This window comes from Nothobranchius furzeri, chromosome 1 (genome assembly GCF_043380555.1).
Source record: "Nothobranchius furzeri strain GRZ-AD chromosome 1, NfurGRZ-RIMD1, whole genome shotgun sequence".
NCBI classification, from domain to species: Eukaryota; Metazoa; Chordata; class Actinopteri; order Cyprinodontiformes; family Nothobranchiidae; genus Nothobranchius; species Nothobranchius furzeri.
The window spans coordinates 83,026,588-83,045,562 of NC_091741.1; the positions used below are offsets into that span (position 1 = coordinate 83,026,588).

Here is an 18,975-nt window from a genome sequence, read left to right on the forward strand (position 1 = left end):
GGTTATTATGGTTAACTAAAAGCAAATCAGGGGGGCTAATAATGACCTAGGTCTGCAACCCAAATAAAACACTAAACAGGAAACAGGTCAGTCTGCATAAAATCAAAACAATCAATCATCACCACACCAACTGACTGCTTATGTTACATATACTATTGGCAAAGTGGATGAATTAAAGTCAGAAGCAGTTACATGATGTTGTCTGGTCTCTCTTTTAAAGCCTCTTCTAATTGCGCTCTTTATCGCGCCCTGCAGCATGGTACAGCTAAATAGCTGGCTGCTCAGGAAGTGTCTGGACGGCTAAATTTAGGGGTGGACCACCATTTGGCATCATTAAACAAGTAAACTCCAACACTGGCTGAAAATGCTACTACAATAACTAAACAAGTACATAAATAAAAAGAACTACTTAATCTGCTAAAGAACATATTTGGGCAATTTACGTCATTACTGACCTAAAGACACAGTAGGAAAAAACAACACTGCACCTTTTTTGGACCCTATGTTTAAAAATGTATCCACTTAGTGGAGCATCTCTCGTGGTCCTTAAATAAATACAGCCTTCCCCTTCATGAGCCAAGATGGGCAAGTCCATGAATGCAAATTAACACTGTGACTAATGGCACTTTTACATCTGGGCCAGCACGGACTGGGCTGGGTGGTGTCGGTCCAGGTCCTGCACTGGTAGGGGGTGTGTTCACACATACAGGAACGGGGAAATCTCCAAAGACATGGGCGGGGCAAAAAACACATGGAAAAGTCTGTGGTGTCTCCCTTAAACAACGACCGTGCTGCTCAAGGTACGGGAGCAATGTCTCTGTGTGTGTGAAGAATCGGCCTTTGTCAGACACGTGACCTGCATGTCAACCACACCACTTCAGCGCCATTTTGGGTGTATGACTCACGTTGCTGAGGTGGGCCGCAGCTGAAGTTGAAGCAGCACACCATACAAAACGATGGCTGAAAAGAACAAGGACGAACGAATTCCCTTACAGCACGTGTGTGTCAGACACAAGGCCGGCCCGCGGAGCATTTTTATGTGGCCTGTGAGAAATATCAAAAATATATTAAAACTGACCCGCTGGCAGATTTTACCGCAAATACTACAACTCCCATGATGCTTTGCGGCGTTAGCGCGGAGCTGAAGTGCCACCTCCTTTGTGTTTTTTCCAGCGTCTGCTGCCGGTGTCTGTAGCTCCGCTGTCTCGGACAAACTAAACACTCCTCTCACTCAGCACCGAGTTTACTCAGGTATTTGCCGACGTTGAAGCCCAGAAAGTGAGATTTTAACCACTCAGTAATATGTTCACGACAGAGAGAACATTTTCCAACTAACTTCCAGACAGAGCTGATATAACTCCAGCGAGCAGCGACAGGCTCAAATGAGCATGACTCTGTGGCTGCTGTAGTTTTTATTTTTCCTCCCCGACACACAACAGCGTGGTCAAGCTGCTCAGACGCTCTCCATGTTCAGCAGCACAAACCTATGTGAGCGCTAGGGCTGCAACAAACGATTATTTGGATAATCGATTAATCGGACGGGGTCTCGACACAATTAATCGATTAATCGGATTACATGGGGAAATTTTTAAAAACTGCTAGGGAAACGTTATTTCTCTCCTTCCTTCACTTTATTTAACACAACATTATTAGAAAACAGTTCAATAGCAGAAAAACAACATGCCATCACCTAAATTGTCTTATACAGGTGCTGGCCAGTAAATTAGAATATCATCAAAAGGTTGAAAATATTTCAGTAATTCCATTCAAAACGTGAAACTTGTACATTATATTCATGCAATGCACACAGACCAATGTATTTCCGATGTTTATTACGTTTAATTTTGATATTTATAGGTGACAACCAATGAAAACATCAAATCTGGTATCTCAGAAAATTAGAATATTCTAAAGGCCAATGAAAAAATGTTTGTTTCTCTAATGTTGGCCAACTGAAAAGAATGAACATGAAAAGAATGTGCATGTATAGCACTCAATACTTAGTCGGGGCTCCTTTTGCCTCAATAACTGCAGTAATGCGGCGTGGCATGGACTCGATCAGTCTGTGGCACTGCTCAGGTGTTATGAGAGCCCAGGTTGCTCTGATAGTCGTCTTCAGCTCCTCTGCATTGTTGGGTCTAGCGTATTGCATCCTCCGCTTCACAATACCCCATAGATTTTCTATGGGGTTAAGGTCAGGCGAGTTTGCTGGCCAATCAAGGACAGGGATACCATGGTCCTTGAACCAGGTGCTGGTGGTTTTGGCACTGTGTGCAGGTGCCAAGTCCTGTTGAAAGGTGAAGTCTGCATCCCCATAAAGTTGGTCAGCAGCAGGAAGCATGAAGTGCTCTAAAACTTCCTGGTAGACGGCTGCATTGACCCTGGACCTCAGGAAACAGAGTGGGCCAACACCGGCAGATGACATGGCACCCCACACCATCACTGACGGTGGAAACTTTACACTGGACCTCATGCAACGTGGATTCTGTGCTTCTCCGCTCTTCCTCCAGATTCTGGGTCCTTGATTTCCAAAGGAAATGCAGAACTTGCTTTCATCAGAAAACATAACTTTGGACCACTCAGCATCAGTCCAGTCCTTTTTGTCCTTGGCCCAGGCGAGACGCTTCTTGCGCTGTTTCTTGTTCAAGAGTGGCTTGACACACAGAATGCGACACCTGAATCCCATGTCTTTCATGAGTCTCCTCGTGGTGGTTCTTGAAGCGCTGACTCCAGCTGCAGTCCACTCTTTGTGGATCTCCCCCACATTTTTGAATGGGTTTGTCGTCACAATTCTCTGCAGGGTGCGGTTATCCCTAGAGCTTGTACACTTTTTTCTACCACATTTTTTCCGTCCCTTCGCCTGTCTGTTAATGTGCTTGGACACAGAGCTCTGCGAACAGCCAGCTTCTTTAGCAATCACCTTTTGTGTCTTGCCCTCCTTGTGCAAGGTGTCAATGATTGTCTTTTGGACAGCTGTTAAGTCAGAAGTCTTCCCCATGATTGTGGTGCCTTCAAAACAAGACTGAGGGACCTTTTAAAGGCCTTTGCAGGTGTTTTGAGTAAATCAGCTGATTAGAGTGGCAGCAGGTGTCTTCTATATTCAGCCTTTTCAGAATATTCTAATTTTTTGAGATACCAAATTTGGAGTTTTCATTAGTTGTCACCTATAAATATCAAAATTAAACGTAATAAACATCGGAAATACATTGGTCTGTGTGCATTGCATGAATATAATGTACAAGTTTCACGTTTTGAATGGAATTACTGAAATATTTTCAACCTTTTGATGATATTCTAATTTACTGGCCAGCACCTGTAAGGTGTATAGACAGAGACCCTAAGCTACATCTATCAGTGACCTAAAATGCTTGGTCCAAGTTAAACAACTTAAGGGCAATTCTCATCTGTTTTATTTGATCTCATCTGTTGACATTTATTTTAAATGTAATTAAACATAGGCTGTGAATTAATCAAAATTGATCACCATTTCCAAATATGACTGAAAAAATACCAAATAAAACAAAAGTAAATGAATGCCATCCTCCTTGCGATGATGCCCTGGGCAACTGCCATAAAGTCACATCAAGAAATGCTGCTGATCATTCCAATGATCCCAAATAGACTCACATTAGGCCACATGAAAGCAGCTGAACCCAAAAATATATTAACCAGTATATAACTGCACTCTCACACAACACGCCTGCAGCAACAGTTAGGACTCCTCCCTCCCTTTTAAAAGCGTTTTTGCTTCCGAGGACATTGTGGTTGTAAAACCACATGCTAGTAGTCTGGCCCCGGTGTGATCAACCAGTTTCTGCGGGAATGTGACGGCGGAACCAGGGCCAGATTAACACTTTGTTGTACCCTGGGCAACAATATTCAAGGGCTCCATCATCACGACCCAAGGATCACCATAATGTGGTCACATACAGAATATTTTACTGTAATATGCAGTAAATATACTCAATACTTGAATGCCTGACAACACGTAACCTGCCCAGAGTAACCTTTGACCCACCTCGTGTGGACTGACCAATGAGGAGAGGGTCTTAACTTGAGGCCCTCTCTTCATTGGTCAGTCTGCATGAGACTGACTCTCAACTGACATTCAAAGTCATTGGCAGCGAAGCGTCTCTGTGCAGCGCAAAAGCCCGGGTGGACAGTTTGTTTAATGTAGGGTGACCATATTTCCATTTCCAAACAAGAGGACAGGGAATCTGTGCCTATGACGTCACACTATGGCAACGCCACACAAACCATGTTGGGACCCATTTTTTGTAAGAACTAAATTAATATCAGATTCTGCCAATAAAAGGGCTCTAAAACAATTCATATGTAAATATTTTGCATATTTAATGCAAAATCTCATTTTTATGCTTTAGTGCTGCAACAAGGTTTTATTAATAAGAAACTACCTTTTGTTTTACTACAGCATCGGTAAGCTTCCTGTGCACAGATTATTAAGGATGCTTGTTTCAGCTGTGAGATTAGACGATAGGATCAATGAAAGAATAAGTTGTCACACACTCCATGGAAACTTTCAGAGAATCCACAAATAGTGGCTTTCAAATGGTTTTGTTACTTTTTGCAAGTTTATAAAAGAAGCAGATGAGACAGCGTGTCTGATAATTTAGTTCTTCATCTGATAATATTAGAACATGTCAGTAATGTCTGAGGGGCTTTTATAAACACCGTATAACTAACACTACTGGAGAGGGTATGAATTACACAGAGGCTTCTGGGGAGCCCAGTTATGGAGGGGGGGGGGGGGGGGGGGCATTTTGCCTTGGCCCCCAAAATGTCTTGAAACGGCCCTGGGTGTGTGACTGAGTTTTGAAGGTGATCTGAATTGTATCAGATGTATAAATATGACGTGTATAACTTATTGTTTTTTACTGGTAAAAACGTGTAGTGGAGATAAATCTACCTACATTTTACTTTGTTTTCTTGTTTTTATTTAACTATTTTCCTGTCCTGTCTGTCTCTCATCTTCCTGCATCTCCTCTTAATTCTCCAGAAAATCTGTTGCCTGGATTCTTACCTTTTCACCTCATCAGTTACTTTTGAGCAGATCAAAGAGATCTCCTGACCACAAAGCGCAGAGCGCGTTTTCGATGCTGCGTGAGGTGACATCACCACAGCACAGGTGATGAGCTCCGCAGTAGCGCGCTTCAGGCACAAATAAGACAGAAAATAGAGAACATGTGCAGACAAGAACGATCGTGTGCTAATTATAGTTTTTTGGTTGCGCCACTTTGAGAATGGACCGTGCGCTGGAAGAAGCTGCCTGGATCGCTGTGCAACAATGCGGAACCGGTTCGCAGCAGCGCAAGCCTGCAGGCTCTCCCTCGAGCTGATCTGCCGGTACCGGCTCTCTCTCGCGCTGATCTGCCGGTACCGGCTCTCTCTCGCGCTGATCTGCGGCTCTCCCTCGCGCTGATCTGCCGGCTCTCCCTCGCGCTGATCTGCCGGCTCTCCCTCGCGCTGATCTGCGGCTCTCCCTCGCGCTGATCTGACTTGCTCTGGTCTGTGCGCAACGGCGGGCGGGAAGGGGCGCTTTTGGAAGAGTTGTGCGACACAACGAATCGATGACGCAATTCGTTGCCAACGCTTTTAGTAATCGATTTTCATCAAATTTATCGATTCGTTGTTGCAGCCCTAGTTGAGCGCCACTGTCATCTAATGTCGTCATTATTATGATGAAGATGAACAAAACAACAGGAGTCTCCTCCTCAGCTCAGATCAACCCCATGATGCAGGTATCTGGCTGGAACAGGTGAGCATCACAGTAAATCAGTGGAGCAAACTGAGCTTTAAGTATTTTGGTTTTATGGTCTTTTTCTGCTTCAAAACATGAAAGTTAACAGGGGAGATTTTGCATTTTCATTTAAGATAAAATTATATTTTTATTTTGTTGTTGGCCCGTGAGAAAAGATTTAACCTACAGTAAAACAGGACCTGGAAAGGCTGCAGACAGGAATAGAAAATCTCTTTATTGTTCCTCAGTGGGGAAAGCTAGATGTCACAGCAGCAATGACACTTGGTACAGGAGAAAAAAGGAGGAAAAAATAAGAAAAACAAATAAACAACAAGAAACATAAATCCTGAATAGATTTTAAAAATGCTGAAAATACCACAAGTAATGAATACCACTGTGTTTTATTTAAAACTGACTTGCTCGTGTGTCATTTGGTTATTCCACATTCAGTGTTAATGCAAAAATAAGTTTGTTTCCAAATTAAAAGGTTCAAAATTGCATATATGTTGATAAAGAAAATGTGCAAATTTGCCGTCACTTTTTCAAAAAATATTAAGTTCGGCCCGCGACTTTGTCCCAGATTTCCATTTCGGCCCCGTGTGAATTTGAGTTTGACACCCCTGCCTTACAGGGATAAACTTGTAAAGACTAGGGATTGGTATTTTCAGAAATTGTCTACAATCAACAATATAGACCTCCCAGACCTCAAAGAAAACAAATTGAGCTCAGATGTTTCATTAATGTCAAAAATATATCACTTGAGTGTGGGTAGCACTACTTCAACATACAGGTCCTCAAAAATGTGCATATTGTGATAAAGTTCATTATTGTCTGTAATGTACTGATAAACATTAGACTTTCATATATATTAGATTAATTACACACAACTGAAGTAGTTCAAGCCTTTTATTGTTTCTAATATTGATGATTTTGGCATACAGCTCATGAAAACCCAAAATTCCTATCTCAAAAAATTTGCATATCATAAACCCAATCATCTGAATCAACTAATTAACTCTAAACGCCTGCAAAAGATTCCTGAGGCTTTTAAAAACTTCCAGCCTGGTTCATTACTCAAAACCGCAATCATGGGTAAGACTGCCGATCTGACTGCTGTCCAGAAGGCCATCATTGACACCTTCAAGCAAGAGGGTAAGACACAGAAATAAATTTCTGAACAAATAGGCTGTTCCCAGAGTGCTGTATCAAAGCACCTCAATGGGAAGTCTGTGGGAAGAAAAACGTGCGGCAGAAAACGCTGCACAACGAGAAGAGGTGACCGGACCCTGAGAAAGATTGTGGAGAAGGACCGATTCCAGACCTTGGGGGACCTGCGGAAGCAGTGGACTGAATCTGGAGTAGAAACATCTAGAGCCACCGTGTACAGGCGTGTGCAGGAAATGGGCTACAGGTGCCGCATTCCCCAGGTCAAGCCACTTTTCAACCAGCAACAGTGGCAGAAGCGCCTGACCTGGGCTACAGAGAAGCAGCACTGGACTGTTGCTCAGTGGTCCAAAGTACTTTTTTCAGATGAAAGCTAATTTTGCATGTCATTCGGAAATCAAGGTGCCAGAGTCTGGAGGAAGACTGGGCAGAGGGAAATGCCAAAATGCCTGAAGTCCAGTGTCAAGTACCCAGAGTCAGTGATGGTCTGGGGTGCCATGTCAGCTGCTGGTGTTGGTCCACTGTGCTTTATCAAGGGCAGGGTCAATGCAGCTAGCTATCAGGAGATTTTGGAGCACTTCATGCTTCCATCTGTTGAAAAGCTTTATGGAGATGAAGATTTCATTTTTCAGCACGACCTGGCACCTGCTCACAGTGCCAAAACCACGGGTAAATGGTGGTTTACTGACCATGGTATTACTGTGCTCAACTGGCCTGCCAACTCTCCTGACCTGAACCCCATAGAGAATGAATCTGTGGGATATTGTGGAGAAAGTTCAGAGACGCAAGACCCAACACTCTGGATGAGCTTAAGGCCGCTATCGAAGCATCCTGGGCCTCCACAACATCTCAGCAGTGCCACACGCTGATTGCCTCCATGCCACACCACATTGAAGCAGTCATTTCTGCAAAAGGATTCCCGACCAAGTATTGAGTGCATAACTGAACATAATTATTTGAAGGTTGACTTTTGTAGTATTAAAAACACTTTTCTTTTATTGGTCGGGTGAAATATGCAAATTTTTTGAGACAGGAATTTTGGGTTTTCATGAGCTGTATGCCAAAACCATCAGTATTAGAAACAATAAAAGGCTTGAACTACTTCAGTTGTGTGTAATGAATCTAATATATATGAAAGTCTAATGTTTATCAGTACATTACAGAAAATAATGAACTTTATCACAATATGCTAATTTTTTAGAAGGACCTGTATTTATAATCAAGTAAAAATAAAAAGTGCTGCTGGCCTGTGACCCATAGACGCGCTCCGAGCTGCTCTCCACAGCTCCAGTGCGCTTGACAGTGAGCTGCGCCGATCATGGTGTCCAGGTCTGAGATAATGCTCGGATCAGATTCTGATGGGAATCTTTTTTGATTGATTTTGTTACCTCTACAATGTTCTCTGTGTGTGACGTTAAAAATGTCTGCACACCTGTAGGGTTGTCACGGTGTGAAAATTTAACCTCACGATTATTGTGACCAAAATTATCACAGTATTTTTTTAAACGTGTTACATTTTCAGACAACTAAATAAACCCTGTATATCAGGAGTATAGTCCTCAGTTTGCATCTAAATTTTGCCTAAAATTTGTTATTTTGTAATTATGTTTATTTGTTTACATTTTTCCCCTTTAGTCTTTAAAATAGCAATATTTGCCCATAACTTCTTATTTTTTGTCTATTTGATGTCATCATTTTAAAAATATTAGATCAGATGATACTCAGTACTCAAGTAGCCTTCTAATCAGATACTTTTTTACCCTTACTTGAGTAATAAACCCTATATCAGGAAAATATTGTCCTCGGTTTGTGTCCTTCCAGTGAGCTTTGCAGACGTGGGAAAATGTCATCAGGCAGTAATCATTGTTAAATTCATAATTATTCTCGGAGAGAGACCAACTCTTATCTGCCTCTGGGAGCCCTGTAATGCATAGCGTCATTTCAATATGGGGGTGTCTGCGACACGGTTTATATGCAGGTAGCGGGCGCTGCGGCTGCTTTATATAGCGACTCGTTGCATTCTCCCTCAACCCAAATCCTCGGATCACGCATTTTAGCTAAAACGCTAACGTTAGCTTGCCTTGCGTTGACTGTAGAGTTGTGGGTGATGGTCACGCAGATGTGTCATGAGATTTGAAGCGTTGCTGCCTTTCACAGACACTTCTTCCTACACATGCTGCAAACAGGATAGCCGTCTTCTATAAACTCCCTCGGCCTTCTTCAAATATCTAAAATATGCCCGTACTTCCGACTTTGTCTTCTTTGAGGGATAATAAATGTCCTGAGCACTGCCGTCTCCTCCTTTGGCCATTATTTCAGCTTTAGCTTCAAGAAAGTTTTGGTTGTAAACAACAAAGTGCGCATGTGCCGCTGGCAACTTCAGCAGATGATACGGTGGCTGGTAAGGGTCACCGCTAGGGTTGTCACGGTAACCGGTATAGCGGTAAACCCCGGTAAAAAAGTTGACAATAAAAATAACCGTCCAGTTTTTAAAAAAACTATATTATCTCGGTGGGTTTACCGTGGCCGCGGTTTCGGCGCGATGACCCTTACCAGCCACCGTCGCTTCAGCTGAAGTTCCCGCGGCGCGCACACGCACTTTTTAGTTTGCAACGGCACCAAAACTTTGAAGCTGAAATAACGGCCGAAGGAGGAGACGGCAGCGCCCAGGACATCCATCAGCCCTCAAAGAAGACTAAATCGGAAGTATGGGCATATTTTGGATTTCTGAAAAATGCTGAGGGACAGTTAATAGAAGACGGCTATCCCGTTTGCAGAACGTGCAGGAAACAAGTGTCTGCAAAAGGCAGCAACACTTCGAATCTCATGGCACATCTGCGTGACCATCACCCACATCTCTACAGCCAGTGCAAGGTAAGTTAACATTAGTGTTTTAGCTTAAATGCATGACGTGAGGACTTTTGGTTGAGGGAGAATGCAACGAGTCACTATAGACTGCAGCCGCAGCGTCCTCTGCCAGCATTTAAACCGTGTCACGGACACCCTGTTGCTGGATGAAGCATCTTATTTGTTGATGATGAAGAGAAATATACAATTAGTTCCTTGTTATTGATTTGTTTACTTATTCAATGCCATTTATACTTGAACGTTTGGATTTGATTACATAGTGTAGTAGTTATTTTAGTAAGTTGTTTAAAGTGGCTATTTATTTTAAATACATATTTTTTAAGGTTGACTTGTACAGTGCTCAAGTCAAGTGTGGACTGGAGTTTTAGATTTTCATTTTGATAATGAAGAAAACAAGTATATGAGAAAACAAGTGGTGTTTCTTTGATTTGTTTACATATTGTTTATGTTTTGAATGTTTGGATTTGTATCATTTAAACCTGCACTGACTACTGTAACATGTTCCAGAAAAATAAGCTATTTGTTCCTTTACTTGTGAAAAGTTGCACTTTTGCTAAGGCTTTGTGTTATTTTAGGTTTAATAAACACTGTTAAACCTTTTCAGAACTATTTCAGTTTGTGTAGAACAGGACTATCAATGCTTTCTGAACATATGCAACACCGTTTAAAAAATACCGCGATAATACCGAAAACCGTGATAATTTTGGTCACAATAACCGTGAGGTTAAATTTTCATACCGTGACAACCCTAGTCACCGCGCCTACATCGCAGCTTCGGTAATCCACCGAGATAATATTTTTCTTCAAAAACAAGACAGTTAATATTATTGTCAACTTTTTTACCGGGGTTTACTGCTAAACTGGTTACCATGACAACCCTGCACACCTGCATTCGTCAAGGTAACGCCAGTCTGTCAGAATGACCAAAAGCTTTGAGATGTTTACTTCAAAATAAACTGTCAAATATCCAGTTAACGCAATTCCTGCTTACATTTATTTTTTTGCCTGCTTGTGAAGATAGCATAGCAGCCCTTCACACAACAGGAGTGTACCATTTTCTGCAGGTTTATAAGCTCACAACACACAAAGCAACCAATACTTCAGTTGTTTATACATCTGCATATCTCATCAAGCAACATGCTAAAGCAGCCGATGCGTCGTCTGTCAAAGACCAATAGACAGAGGGTCTGTTTCTGTGTGTGTGTGTGTGTGTGTGTGTGCGTGTGTGCGTGTGTGCGTGTGTGTGTGTGTGTGTGTGTGTGTGTGTGTGTGTGTGTGTGTGTGTGTGTGTGTGTGTGTGTGTGTGTGTGTGTGTGTGTGTGTGTGTGTGTGTTCCTCAGACAAGAGAGCTGCTGCAGCTTCAGTCAGAGGCAATGTGCATGTGGGAAACTCCTGCTCAGCTGGTGGATTCTATCTGCCAATCGGAAGCTCCCCTTAATGGTAGGCATGTATTTGAGCCGGCTAATCAGTGGCAGCAGGTGTGTTGAACCTATTCAGCCTGAAGCTGACCACCTTTGTATGAGGGCTGAAAAACAGACCAGTTGAGCACAGAAAAATGCAAGGCCACCAAGATGTGAACACTTTAAAAGCTACCCAGTCTGGTCCATGCTTGCAGAGATATGAAACTGCCATTAGATCTGTGTGGCTTTTTCTGACCAAAGCGTTTTGCCTGTCTATTTTCTTTTGGCAGCTAATGGGGGTAGAGGACTATTCTCACATCCAGCCTGCATGTGAGACTCAGAGTGCCTGGTAGTATTTCAAAAAGAATTAATATGTTTTCTCACTGAACTTGCTCTTTAAAATAAACATTTTAATACACTTTTGAAAATGACCTTAATCACTGACTAAATAAAATATATTGTGTGTGTTAAAATAGTAAACGGCAAATGGCCTGTATTTGTATAGGGCCCTTTAGAGTAGGAATGTCCCGTTCCGATATCGATATCGGAAGTAGTTAGATATCGGCCCAAAAACAGTGTATTGGATTATATAGGATGGCATCAAAAATCGTATCTTGCTACGTTACAGTGTTAAAAAGAAGCATTCTATTCAATGGATGAGAGATTGCTACAAAAGCCAACAGCACACCTTGGCAAGCAAACGCGGCAATTTTGAACTTGTTGGTGACAAACAAGAGACCTCTGTTGTTTGATAAGCTATCATCTTGTCTTTATCTTTAGATAGCACATAACAGGTCACACTTAAAACTAGAAGCTAATGATGGGTGTATTATAGCAGCTGCATCCTGGTGCAATAATCTATACTTTATGCATGACACAATTAGTCAACTACTCACCTAAAAAAGTGATGAGTCGACTATTAAAATAATCGTTTTGTGGCAGCCCTAATGCCAATATATTTAAAAAAAAAAAAAAAGTGAAATATTGACCAGATATATCGGCTGACCAATACATCAGTCTACCTCTCTTTAGGAGTAAAAAAAATAAAAGTCTTCCAGGTTAATATCTACTGAAACTGAATATTTGTGTTTACATACTGCAGTATTCTGAGGATAACAACCAAGTCAAACATTCCACATAGCCTATATAAAAGAGATGTAATCAGTTCAAAATAACAGCTATGGAGAAAACATATAAATGTATACATAATTTTGGCAGCAAACTATTATGATGATATCCTGAGTCACTCAAACTTAGATGAGTTGCTATTCAAATCTTTGTTGCATGTGTGAGACAATATTTGTACACTAAAACAAATCCTTTACATTTAAAACAATAAAACAGTGATGGGACGTTTGAGCCAAAATAATTAAATTAACCAGATCAAAAAGCTGCAAACGGAACTTGAGGTTCATTTTCTGTATTTGGTCAGATCCAATCAGATTTTAAATACTTCTCATGTTTTCAGTTTCATAAAAGATTTTACTGATCCAGGATCTGGATAAGCTTGCAGTTTGACGTGCAGATGTGTGATCTCTCTTCAGAATCACAGGGTGAGTTTTCTCCCTTCACACATTCTTGTGGAGGACAATGTAAACGAGCTGGATTCCTGACATCATTTTATTACTGTTGGTCCTCCACTCTGGCTCAAGGTCAATCTAAAGTTTGTCCGGAACATCATTTAATTCCTCACAAAGCCATGATTCCAACACCTAACTCTAAACTTTGCAGATATTTTCATAAAACCACTAAAGTGGGTGGATGTCAATTCCAGATTGAACGTACTCAGTGGAAAAGCTAAGGAAAACAGGAAGATCTGCACTAAATATGGTCCAAATGTAGTAGTAGCCAGGAGTAAAGCCTGCCTACACCCAAAATGGGTATGCAGAAAACTCCCTCATACCCTAAATCGCTGAAACACACAGTCCAACTGCTGCTCTAGCCATAACAAGTCCTGCATTCATGCCCACAGATGCAAAAACACGTTTGTTCATAGACTAAAGTAGTGATTAAAATGCACTGATGCAACCTTCGCTTCGTTAGCTGACATCTAGCACTGAATCCTGAAAATCTGAGCAGTTTCTGACCAGGGACTGATGGTCTAACCAAAACCATGCCACTAACGACAGCTGAACGGTGTCAGCCTCCAATCAGACGCCAAAGCTCTGTTCTGACATTCTAGCTCTATCAGAAATCCAGGTCAGTCATTGTTGCAGTTATCCTCCACCCAGACAACTGGAGGGGGCTATACCATATGCCATCAAATAGACATAAACAGTCAATGCAATATGAGAAGGATGGAGGCGGGAGGGATCGTTTCACACAAGATAAGAGGACCTTCAAGCAGGAAGCTACAAAACTGCTGATGTACGAGACTAAAGATCCTCTATGACTGGGAACATGTCCGATAGCCTGTCTCTTCCAAACGCAAACGACTAAAAAACTAATATTGCTTTGGTGTGATTCCATAAATGAAAAGCAGACAAACCGAATCATTGTAAACAACGCGGCAGCTTATTGTTAGACAACGTGACTAAAGAATAGCTGATAAGTGATGAGCCGGATATCTATCTGGTCATATGTCTGCGGCTCAGAAACAAACCGTGTTCAACTTTAGCTAAAACTAGTGCAAACAGTTCACTTCTAGTCACCAGGCTGTCTTCTTTTTGCTTCTCGTGCCTTTAAATGTGGTACTTCAAATGCCCTACGTAGATGTTTTGATGAAGATGTTAAGTCGCATATTTATCTGCGTTCGTTGTAAGCAATAGCAGGTGACCGGATAGCGAGCTAACGTTACTAGCCAGTGGACCGTTGCCGCTCAAAACCCCCCAGTGAACGGCTGCCGGTAAACATGACGGAATGTTCCATCCACTGTGGGACATAAACAGACCAGAAACAGAACAACAGTGCGATAATTTCTCACCCATCTGGGCTCGCAAGCCTTTGAGCGTCGTAGCACCCTCCGCCATTTCTCTAAAGTTTTCCTTCTCTCTTTTTTCTAAGCCAGGGGCGGGCGACACCGGTATGACTCGGACACCACGGGGACGTGGACATCAAAGAGAAAGTGAACAATACAGATGTCTCACTCTGACTATTATTTTTGGCATTTATAAAAATAAAATAAAAACAAGATCCAAACACTCCCCTGTGAGTATAGGCGGACATGATTGTCACCTGTATGAATCTTGCAAAGTTACATATAAATTATGTCAATTGTTTTTCAAAATCTCTCTTTGCTGTGTGAATAAAGCGTTTGTTTAAAATTGTTTCTGCTGCTTCTGGTCACTATTGTTGACGCACGCATAGCAAGAGGTAGTTTCTGAGTTTAGATGGCCTACTGTAGGTAAAAGTAGCTGTATTTCGTTACCACTCGTTTTGTAGAGAAAAAAGTTCAATGAAATAAACGCTACACAAACCGCATGAAATCATTGCACGATAGCACATGCTGTTACATAGACGATCTTGGGAGAAGAGAAGAAGGCACGAAACAACGCCGGGAATTTAAAAGCCTACTCGACAGCGCTCTCTAGCGGGCACAGTCGTTTTATTTATTTATTTTCTTTTTCAAACAATAAATGCATTGACAAGAAATTCCTTTTGCGGAATTGTGAGTGATTTAAATAAAACAAATGTGTTGCTCTAATCAAATAAGAATTAAAAATATTGGTAAAAATGAATGAATGATGTTTGAATTATTAGTTTCTGACCTATGTTAGCATTGCAGAACATATAAATTCAATAAACTTCACTCTAATTGGTCACCATTTATAGATAAATGTTTGAAAAATCAGTCGTTTGAAGCCTTACCAGATCGAATTCGTCGAAGAATCTACAGACCCAGAGATGATCAAATGGCAAACTGGGAGGATAATAAAAATTCTCACAGCTCAAGTTTCATTCTCATATCCTGAACACTGTGTCCTCTGTCCTGATTTTTCTCACATGCTTTAGCCAGAGGGCTGCTCTTCCATTTTACTTCGTAAACAGGAAACAATTTTGCATGCAGTGCTACAGCTGAAATTACTTGGAAGTTGTATTGTTTGCACAAAGACAGCCACATGACACGATTTATTAGAAAAAGTTAGTTTATTAACATCAAACCTGTTAGCATTTATTTTTCTTATAGTCAGTACAACAACAGGCTCTTTTTCATCAAGAAAGATCCAGCTTGTATTGATCTCATGTTTCATACTAAATGTGTTTGAGTAAAATGAAGCCTCTGTGGAAGGGAGAAGGTCTGCAGTGCGATCTGGTGACAGTGTCATTATGCAAAGTAGGTTGCAAGTTATTTACAACAGTCCAAGCCATTGAAGCATATCCTTGAGGTGCTAAGTAGTCACTTGTTCACCACGGCTTTGTGTATCCTGGAAACAACTTCAAAATTAGGCAAGAGAGCAGCCGCTTGGGCCAGCTGGGGCAGCTGTGTGTAAGTGGAGGTACACAGGTACTGGAACAGGTCCTCAAAGCTGCGGAGATGAGCTGTAACCTGAGGGGACACTCCCAAAGACAGCCCCAGCTTCTTTAAGATGCTTTTGGGAGAATCAAGCAGCAGGGACAAATCCTGGATGGAGTCGTAGTCTAGGATGTCAATACCTTGACCTGCACATATTCACAACAGAAAAGGTCTAATGAACACTGAGATCAGGACTCGCCCTACGGGTGGAAAACACAGAGGACGCACCTTGAGCAACCTCCCAAATTGTCTGCAATTTTTGCTTCATCTGATGTTAACAAAAGAAAAAAACAATGTTAAAGATGTTTCTCACTTCAACACAAAAGGAAGGTAAACTCAGCATTGCAAATTTAATCACTGATTCAATTAAAACAAATCAGTGAAAACACATTTCTTTATTTTTGATTGAGTACACTTGTGAGTGCTTTTTGTGCTTTCAATAGAAATAAAATTATTTTATGAACTATTTCAAATGTCTGGATTTCTATTAATTAAAATTTACAGACCACCAAATATTACATCAAAGGAATGAAAAGACAGAGTTCTTGAAAAATAGAGACACAGAGAGCTTGTGAGTAATTTGAAAAATCACAATGACCAATAGTTTTAACGATGTCAGATGTTGTTTGAATTTGTAATTTTAATATTACAATGATGCCATTTTATTTGTCTGGGTGTCTCAACAACATCAACAAAAGATAAATTGAACAGAATATAAAGGAAAGAAACAGAAGCTTTTTCAAGCATTGAGTTCTTTAGAACATTACTTTAAACACTTTTGTATTTCGTATCGTATCTTACACACTCAAGGTTTTTCTGGCTTATTACTTTCGTTTCATTCATTGATATTACAATGCATTATTTATTCTTCAGTTGTGAATAAAAATATAAAACCATCATTAATTTCTTTAGTTTACTTTGCAAAAGGACAGAAATTAGCATGGCATGCTGGGAGATCAGTTCCATGCATCATTGTGCTGAATCATAAACTGGTCCTTTAACTAACCCACTATTAACTTAAGGGAATCTGGGTCATTCCTAGTTAGTCTCACTTGTAGGGCTGCACTTACAGCTCAGTTTTGTGCTTGCTGAAAAACCATCGGATATCGGTTCCATTATTTTGTCCCATAGAAATGGTGCAGGACGGCCCTACTGGGAAATCACTACTTAGTTTTTATTAAGCCCGGTGGATCACAGACAACTCAGCTGCGCTGTGGCGGAATGGAGTTGACCGATTCCTGACAAAGGTAAGCTACGTATTATTTTACCAGTGTTTTGCTGTGAAGTCCTAGTTAAAGGTGATAGCAGCCCCGGGGTTTAGAAGTTTGTTCTGTTTTCGGTGAGTTGCTGGATCGAACCCAAGCTACTCTTTCAACTTTAGTTGATTGAACAAAGATGCAAATGTCAACACCTGTGCGTGTTGGATTGGAAAGTCAAACAAATGATAAATACTTTACATTAATAATTGTTTCTAGTTCTCTTCAAACCACATTAAAGTTTATGTTCATTGTTCCCAGACGCTTTAAGCACAAAGCGACGCCCTTTTTTTTTTTACTGTTACTAGAAATGTGATATACAAACACCTCCTCTGTGGTGAAGCTTTGTTGTTCTTCCTGTGTGGTGATATTGTCTTTCTGGCTGCAGGGCTTGATGTTGGTGGTGACATTAATCACAATAGAAGTGGGATGCCGCTCACTCTCATGGCTCAGTAAGTTCTGGCCTCTGAGTACAGAAGTATTCGGAACAATGTAAAATCAGAAATGCACAAATAAAGTGGTCAAGCTGGTAATTAGATTTAGCACCTTGTAGGATCTTCGGCTGGAACTGCCGAGCTATCTGGACATGTTTCTTTCTCCATGTGACACGACACAGATTCATACTGAAGGCTTGCTGCAGACAGAAGTCCTTCAGGCTTGGTGCAGTCTGCAGGAACCTGCTCTGAACATATTAACAAGAATTTGGGACCCAAATTTAGGAAAGCAAACAAAACTTTAAAAAGGTTGAAATAGCTGAGATTATGAAACTCACTGAATCTCTCTGAAGTCAGAAGGATGACCCAAAGCAGCAGAGAAATGAGAAAAACCACAGATGCTGTTGCTGCACCAATCAGAACCACTGGAAATTCCTCTTCTTTTACATTTCCCTCAGGCAGCAGGATGGCCCCCTCTGTAAGACAACAGCAACCGTAACTTGATAACAGCTCCATCAGTACAGGTATCTATGCAAACAGAAACTACACATTATCTCTGGGTCATACGTGTTTTGGAGCCTTTTGATTTGAAAAGCAAACACTCCTTGTGGACTGTGTCGTGATTGCTACACGGCACGCAGAGCAGCTCCACCTCTCCAGTCATGCTCCTCAGTTCATAATACCTGCACATACGCACAATAACACACGTGTAAGTTACAAACGCTAAATAAATGCAAATGGTGTTTGCTCCTGTGGATGTAACTCACCCTGAGAGGCACCGCCCACACAGGGTATCACCTGTGGATGAACACGCTGTCTCCACCAGGCGGTTCAGCAGACGGCACTGGGTGCATCTCCTGCAGGGAGCTACACCTGTTTCTGTGCTGAACGTCCCTTCTTCACATCGAATACACACCCCTTCTCCACCATAACCAAAGCCACAGTCCTGGAAATGATGCACAGAGCAACAAATTACACAAGCACCATAAAGATAATTACAAAAAGCTACATGCAGCTGCCAAAAGGATGTGCATTACCTCTGACAGCTGTTCTCCAGGTATGCAAACAGGACATGCAACACAAGTGCCATTAGGGTGTAAAAACTCCATCTGATCACAACTGGCCTCAGACTGAACCTGCACACAGGATCCCTGAACAAACACAAAGGTGAAAGGAATTCAGAACAGCTTCAGCATTGTTAAAATGTTGTTGGCAGTGTTTCCAAAAGTAATTGTTTGTCTTTTTTCTTTGAATGCAAATACAACAACAACTATTAACATATTTAATGAATGGAAAAACAAAAACAATTTTGGGAAATACATGCATTGTTTTATAAACTTTGCACTTTCAATGTAATTTATGCAATTTTTCTTATTTTTTAAATGTTTTTTTATTTATATGGAAATAATTATTGTTTTTTTCACATTACAAGTTTTCTAAGAGTAAATCCTGTGTCTCCATGACAAACTTCCTTTGTCGAATAAATCAAACTAATTAAAATATGCATTTGGTTTCATAAGGAATAAGATGGAAGTTTTGGGGTTTAGAATTTGCATTGCTAACACTTTACTACAAGGGTCCCTTTATTAACGTTACTTAGTGCTTTATTAAACATTAATAAACAAAGGTTCCCTTTATTTAA

General features: G+C 41.1%; 2 protein-coding genes across 17 annotated transcripts in view; both read right to left on the minus strand.

Annotated features, from left to right (window-relative positions):
* map7d3 (MAP7 domain containing 3) overlaps positions 1 to 14,243 on the minus strand; it is a 54,927-nt gene extending 40,684 nt beyond the window's left edge. For all 16 annotated transcript variants that reach the window (XM_054739241.2, XM_015949456.3, XM_054739240.2 and 13 more), the window contains exon 1: positions 14,114 to 14,243. In XM_054739241.2, coding sequence (XP_054595216.2) covers positions 14,114 to 14,159 — 46 coding nt within the window. In that variant the 5' untranslated portion in view covers positions 14,160 to 14,243. The remainder of the gene's footprint in view (positions 1 to 14,113) is intronic.
* Positions 14,244 to 15,284: 1,041 nt separating this feature from the next.
* LOC129160269 (tumor necrosis factor receptor superfamily member 27-like) overlaps positions 15,285 to 18,975 on the minus strand; it is a 5,164-nt gene continuing 1,473 nt past the window's right edge. Inside the window, exons 3-10 of the mRNA XM_054737390.2 lie at positions 18,371 to 18,484; positions 18,101 to 18,279; positions 17,901 to 18,016; positions 17,672 to 17,809; positions 17,446 to 17,581; positions 17,227 to 17,365; positions 15,872 to 15,911; positions 15,285 to 15,789 (exon numbers count right to left, since the gene is read on the minus strand). Of these exons, the coding sequence (XP_054593365.2) occupies positions 15,527 to 15,789; positions 15,872 to 15,911; positions 17,227 to 17,365; positions 17,446 to 17,581; positions 17,672 to 17,809; positions 17,901 to 18,016; positions 18,101 to 18,279; positions 18,371 to 18,484 (1,125 nt within the window). The 3' untranslated portion in view covers positions 15,285 to 15,526. The remainder of the gene's footprint in view (positions 15,790 to 15,871; positions 15,912 to 17,226; positions 17,366 to 17,445; positions 17,582 to 17,671; positions 17,810 to 17,900; positions 18,017 to 18,100; positions 18,280 to 18,370; positions 18,485 to 18,975) is intronic.